Here is a 7,282-nt window from a genome sequence, read left to right on the forward strand (position 1 = left end):
CTAAGTGTTCCTTTTGTGGCGAATGAGTGACCACGCAATATATTTTCTTCTTGTGTCTGGTTACCAGAGTTACCTGGCGTATTGTGTTCAGTGTTTTTGGCACCGATCTTTGCCCAAACAACATATGGCAAGCTTACTCCAGGTGCTTTGTTGTTTTCCTTGGGAAGGTGGGGGGACTTTCTATACTATTTGTTTAGCTGCTATTTGTTGGGCTATTTGGAATTGTCGCGATAGGGCGATGTTTGAATTTAAAGTTCTTAAAACCCCTTTTGTAGTTGTTTCTCTACTTGTGCTTTTTTAACATATTGGGTAAGGCTTCTACGACGTGAGGATGTTGAGGATGTGAGGAAGGGAGCCAAGATGCTGAAGGACAATGCGTCTAACATAATGTGGATATGCGCTGCGGTTCAGGATGGGGGTGATGCTTGAAGCTCTCCAATACGGCTGGGCTTTGCTTCAAGAGTGATGCTGCGGATGGAGCATTCCACGAGTTCTCACCATGCTTGAGTTTATGTGTTTCGGTTGTGTCTGTTTTGAGTGCCGTTTGTGCCACTTTGGTTTGTCCCCTTGTGTGGGCGTGTGTCTCCTTTGCTCCTATGCAAGCGTTGGACTATGTTTTGGCAATTATCTGCTGTCCTGGCTCCTTCTGAACTGATGTATTTCCGTTATTGTTGTTCAGTTAACGGAATGGGGTTTATGCCCGGTTAAAAAAACAATGTGGAACAGAGCAGGATGACAAAGCACATGTCTGTGTAGCGCTCGATATTGTTTACATGTAGGACAAAGCACATGTCTGTGTAGCGCTCGATATTGTTTACACGCATATCCATGTAGAGCAACGACATAAAGATCAAATGCCTTCTACTACCATAGAGGAACTGCGTAAGAGTTGTAGCTAAATGCCCAATAATTTATCAATCACTCAAGCACATGTGCCAGAGCTGAGGATAGAGGAAAAGGCAAAATCCATATCATTGAACACATGCATCATCATATTCTCGTATACACAGCCAACGATATGACGTGTCTGATAGGAGGTGGCGGCGTTCCACATAATAATACAATTCCTGTAATAAACAAATACAACTCGACAACTGCCCCCCAAAACAAAACCACTCCAAGACCTATAATTGTTCGTTTCCACCCGCCAGCACAAGCTTCAAAGAAGCTGATATGGGACAGCAGCATAGATGACCAAAAAAAAAAGAGCGCAATCACGCACTGCTCTGACAACACCTTGAAATAAACCGACACAACCGTCTGGGATCTCAGTTTTTGACCAAAAGAACCCTTACAAAACCGTCTGGGATGAATGCAAGACAATGCAAATGCAAAAGAAAAAAAATGCGAGCTCAGGAGGAACATGCCCCCACATAGTGAAGTTGGACACCCTGAGCAGTACAAAAATCCTGTGACAATGCACGCGAGCCCCTTATGCATAATGGATGAATAAGCAACCGGGCCTTTTAGTGAGTGACCATATGACCAATGTTCAATGCATGCAATGGATGCAATGGAAAGCAAGAGCGCCCCGACCATAAGCGCGGATGCCACACCAAGGGACCATCGGTGTCGCAGGCGACAATAGAAGCTCCTGGATTCCTTTTTTTAGAAAAGTTAGCAGGTGGCCAACTTAACCCTCTTTTCCGCAGATGTGAAAAAGGCTGGGTTGACACATGTACTGATGCATGAGTTAGTGAGGACCCTCCGACTCTGCTTTGAGGACGGTGGACTTCTCCAAAGAGCAGGTCTAGACATGATGCAACCGAAGACCTGGACTGACTCGTGGATGGATGCATGTGCAGACTCGAGACAAATGTCACGTCAACCCGAAACCGCACGGCTGATTGCAATCCTTGCCCAGTCAGCTGATTCTTTGACCAAAGGATCATCAGATGATAAGCACTCGTCCAAAAATTGCTTGCTTGAGGTGGATTGATTGATCAAAGGACCAGCATTAACACCCAATGTGTCTGCCAGATCTCCCAAGACACCTATTGCAGTCTTCATCACAGAATCATCCCTGAAATGGTAAGAGACAATTTTAAAAATTAGTGTGCTGGAATATTGGTTAATTATTGTGATAATGCTTCACTATCGGTGCTTAGTCATAAAAATGAGACTGGTCATTATATGGGTGTGGTATTGGTTGGCTGAGAGGCTTTGGGAGAGAGATCCTATTCTGGCAATAGTGCAAGGTGTATGTAAGTGTGACGACACACTATCCAAACTGGATTTGGCCCTTTCCCTCTTAGTGGCGGTTTGAACGCAAACAAAATACATCAATAAAACAAATATAAAAGATGGCGAAGCTTAGTCCATGCACAGCAAGAAATCCAAAATTAGTTCTAACGCCCGTTAGTAAATGAAAACCGAACACTACAATCTAATGCAGCAGTTCACAATAAAAAATTCACCAACAAAGAAACTCTGCCAGGCTTAGCTTGACCAAACATGATACCTAAAGCACATTAAATTTAAGTAGGCCTGTAACGGACTATATGGATTTAACACCTGTCAACTATATCCACATTTTGGAGAACATTGCTTATATATCACTGAGAATAGTCTAGTTTCATCATAGCCAATGGAAAACACTATTTATTCTATACGACCCACTTTCAAAATATTCATATTTTCCTTCAGTGTTAGCTAGGAGTTAATGCACTATCGTCTAGTGGGTAAACTGACCATTTTAACCTGGTTTAGCACTGCACGCAACCGTGCGCAAACACTGAACCAGACGAGGCCTATTCTTGTTGGCCAATTCAGCAATTCAGTGAAAAACTAACACGTATTTTGTGAAGCATATCAACAGCCCAATAATGGCGATTGCATCTAATGAAGTTTCAAAAGTAGCTATGAAAAAGTGAATTCACCAATTGCAGCTTTAGACTCATTCATATAATTCAGAAGAGCAAGGCCGGTTGAGTGCTTTCCGCAAGGGTACTGAGTGAATTGTGAATCTTTCAGTGGCATATGATACAACTAGTACAGTGGTACTTATTCAGTATCACATAAGCAATTATCCGTTCACAGAAAATTAGCTTAAGGATACATCAACTTAGTTTAATTTTCCAGTACTTTGGACCTTGTATATTTTTTAAAGCTACAGGTGGGCATTTGCCTAGCATACAAGGAAAATTGTCTAATTATTATTATCTATCTATGTGTTTGCATTAGTTTCCTTGAGCATCCAGAAAGCAGGACATATAGATAATGTAAAATAAGGGAGCAATGAAGGAATTCTGGACGACTTACATATCCTTTCCATTATGAAGGGCATCAAGGAACTGAAGAATATGTGGAGCATACGGCATCAGTAACTGTGTCTTAGGGGAACTCTTGAATCCTTGAAGAATACCAGAGTAGGCCTCCAAGATGCCATTTCTTAGTTGATTGGTGTAGTCAAGCATTTCATCATCAGTTGCAGTTGTGTGCGCCGACAAATCTGCCGCACTTTGTAGCATGGGCATGGCATAGATCAAATACTTCTCAAAGTTCTCTCCAATTGCCAGTGCAATATCACCAAAGCATGAGAATATAGGAGGTTTTACAGATCTGTGCAACTGATTGCTGGATAGATCCTTCAGGAGCTGGGTCATGATGCCATCACAGTAGGGCAAAATTTTGTCCTCCAGTGCCCTGCACAAGTCACCCACAACACCCACCGTAATGGCACACACCTGATACTCTTCAAAGTTCTGAAGTCCCATTTCCAAATACTGATAGAACTGTGCCATGTACTTCGCGAAGTTCGAACCAGCTGCATATGCAAGTGCACCGATAGCAAGCATAGCCTCCTCATGCACCGTGGCATTTCGACAAGCAAAAACTCTCAAAAACAGATCCATCATCTGATCTGCATACTGTAAGAAGGCAAACTTTGTTGACTCCATCCCTCCCAACTTCTGGATAATAACCTGTAGGCAACCACAAAGAAGGCCCTGCAGATCGCTCCGCTTCTCCCTCTCATCAGTTGACAACTTCCCCGCTTCAAGTGTATTATGGAGTTCCATCATAATCACAGGTACTAGCTGCATAACGATAGGAGCTGTCTCCTCAGTGGAGCACCTGACAACTTCATTTAGAGTCTCATAAGCTGCAGTACGCAGCCTGGATTCACCAGCATCCTCTCTGTGACTGGTCACAAGAAGGCTCTGAACAATATCTTGAAAGAAAGGGGATAATGGTGACGCCGATCCAGCATCAACATAGCCTTGAGCAAGGAAATAGAGTGCCCCACATGCCTTCTCTGCCACATTTGGGACATCCTTCATGCTTTGAAGCAGCACAGTCAGTATTTGCTGGCAGTTCTCAGCTGTAATGACAGGAGCAGTTTCAAGTGCAGAACCATGAAGAAACTCGAATATTCTTCCAAGGGTCCAAGCAGTTGTGTCCTTCACATGGTTATTTGGGTCCTTTACTAAGGCAGACAGCATAAAATTCAAGGCGACATTAACTAGAGGGGTCAGTTTATCAGCTGATGGACCCTCCAAAATGGAACCAAAAGCATATGTTGCAGCCTCTCTGTGTCTCCATTCAGGTTTTGTTATGTTCTCCTCAACGAAAGGCATCACAAGAGGAACAATATCATCCCCAACAGTCCTCGCCACCAGGCCCAAACAAGTACCCCCAGCCATTGCAAGATTCCAAGCACCTTCATCCAAGTCTTGGTCATCCTCCTGTTTGAGGAGAGTCTCCAGCAGCATTGGCACTAGGGCAGGAAGAGCTTGCTTGATAAAATAGTAGCAAGGAACATCAGAATCAGCTGTAAATTCACTACTGTACTCGTCCAAAATGTCGATTTCCTCATCACATATGGAACTCCAGAATTCCATGGCCTGAAGTGCAACCGACTCCTCATCTCCCCTCACAGCCTTTGCAGTGATATTAAATATATCCTGCATGTATGTGGCCAGCTTATCGTAATAAGTTGATGAAATAGCCACCAAACACTCAAAGGCAGCCTGTCTTATCTTCACATCTGGTGACTGTGTTGCTTCACAGACGACTCTCATGATATAATCACGCTCCATGTCATTGGAGAAATTAACCTGAGCAAAGCCCAATGCATTATACAATGCTCGTGTGGCTGCAAGCCTCACTTCAGAGTTCCCTTCAGAAGCATTCATACCCTGAACAACAGCTGTAAGTATCTTGTTGACTTGGTCTTGGTCGACAGCTTCAGGAGAAACTTCCTCGCATAAATAGCCAAGTGTCTCAAGCGTTGCCTGCTTGACGTTTGGCTGTACCTGATGTATGTTTGATAGCAATGATCCTATAAGCTCGGGCCATTGCTTTTGAGGGATCTCAATGCCAGCAATCTTTGCGATGACTTGAGAAGATGTAGATCTGGCACTTGCAACAGGAGATGAGAGAGTTTGCAGCAACAATGCTTTAACTTGTGCCTTGACACCAGCATCCAGTGCGAGCCATCTCTGGAAAAGTTCGTTCTTCCTGTGCTGCTCCTTTGCGTCGAGTGCATTCTTGAGGATCAGACCAGCCAATCTGCGGCTCTCCTCAGGTTTCTCATTGGTGGCCAACTCAGTTGAGAGGGAGAGCAAGAAACCTGGGAGGTTTTGCTCCTGAAACTGCTTGAGGCTTTCTTCAGCATGCTTTCTAATCAAGCCGTCAGCAGATTGCGCACTGAGGAGTATTTGAGTAACATCCAACGACATGCTGACTCTGTAGGCCCAAAATAGGAGAGTCAGATAGCTCATGATATAAAAACTCCATACATCATTAAAAAAATAGAACTCTCTTGACAAAGTAAAGTCCTCTTTTGGGTAGAGCCAAACCATACTACAAAATATTCTACAACTTAAAGTTAATGAGACACGCAATCAGGATTGAAGGAAAACACATCTTTCTACAACGAGCTAACCGTTGCTTAAGGCAACCTCATCAGCAAGAAAGCAAACAGTGAACATGAATGGCAAAATTCTAAAGAGATGTATAAAATCTGACAAGAGCAGGACAACATACTACTTTTCCTTAGCACTGGGAGTGTACAAAAATCTGACAGTGGCCTTGTTTTAAACGAGACCTTGTATTTTTACATGGAATCAGGTCCATGTGTAACACCTAAAGCATCTGCTAACAAGAACTGTATTAAACACTATTTCATTGATATAACTGCTTCCCTCTACCAATGAACTAGCAATTTCTTCCTTAATCTAGATCACTCAGGCATATGTGGATACTGCACAAAAAAAAACAGAGACCGACTTCCAGTGATTACCCAGTGAATACTAACACCAAAATAGAGCAATAGGAACTCTCAGCCAATTCTACGGTTTACAGTTTCAAAGTGGGCATCAGATCTAAGTATGCATCAGATCCGCCTTAACATACATATAAAACCACAACAGATCTGCCTGGAAGTTCTACCTTATACGTGCTACCTACTTTCTGGCAACAAGAGGAGAACGGAACAAGGGTGGATGGGGAGAGACGGAGGGCGGAGGTGCGCTTCTGCGTCCTACCTTCCTGCTGGCTGCTGAGACGGGGAGGTAGTTGGCGACGGCGGGCGGGATGTAGCTGGCCGGCGCGGCGGAGCTTCAGACGTCGAAGGTCGCGCGACGGAGCCGAGGCGGCAGCTCTGCGATTGGGCGACGGGGCGAGCCCTGCGATTGGGCGGCGCGGGAGCTCCGCGATTCGGCGACGGCGGTGAGGGAGGCTGCGAGAGGAGCGGAGGGAGGGGAGAGGGGAGAGGGGAGGAAATCTGGGGAAAAGAAAAGGAAAAAAAGGGTTTTCTTTGGTGTGCTGGGAGCAAGCTGCGCCCCGGGGGGAAGGGGTCCTGGCCGTCTGATCCGCGGCGGACGGCAGTGATGTGGGAAGCGGGTTTGATTGGGTGGGATTAGTTTTTGCTTTGGTTGGCTGGTTTATTTGGGTTTGGACGCTACCTGGCAGTTGCTTTCCTTCCACGATTTTAAAAAGAGAAGAGAGAGTCGTGGCTTTCCACGAGCCAATTTGGCCGGTTAATCTCATTCTTTTTTTAGGGGGGGTTAATCTCATAGTCGGATTTCATCGATATTGTATTGTTTGGTCTGTTTTGTTGAAAAATGCCTATTAACTGAACGATGTAGGTTATTAAACATTCAGCTTTTTTTTACTCAAAAAAACTATTTTAGTTTTTTTTAGGGGAATTCAGCTATCTTAGTTGTTGCTCAAACGGAGGTATCTTTCTTTTTTTGAGGGGGACTCAAACGGATGTATCTAGTATATGTCTAGATAGATAAGTTTCAACGACAATTAATATGAAACGGAAGAGTAAATT

At 44.2% G+C, this 7,282-nt stretch overlaps 1 protein-coding gene across 1 annotated transcript; it reads right to left on the bottom strand.

The window, feature by feature from the left end:
- Positions 1-948: 948 nt before the first annotated feature.
- On the bottom strand, positions 949-6,739 carry LOC125508092 (importin subunit beta-1-like). Its single transcript, XM_048672675.1, has 3 exons — positions 6,489-6,739; positions 3,262-5,688; positions 949-2,023 (listed from the first exon to the last, which is right to left on the bottom strand). Exons 2-3 carry the CDS (start codon positions 5,679-5,681, stop codon positions 1,825-1,827), a joined length of 2,619 nt encoding a protein of 872 aa, XP_048528632.1. The 5' UTR covers positions 5,682-5,688; positions 6,489-6,739; the 3' UTR covers positions 949-1,824.
- Positions 6,740-7,282: the final 543 nt, after the last annotated feature.

Source organism: Triticum urartu, chromosome 5 (assembly GCF_003073215.2).
Source record: "Triticum urartu cultivar G1812 chromosome 5, Tu2.1, whole genome shotgun sequence".
NCBI classification, from domain to species: domain Eukaryota; kingdom Viridiplantae; phylum Streptophyta; class Magnoliopsida; order Poales; family Poaceae; genus Triticum; species Triticum urartu.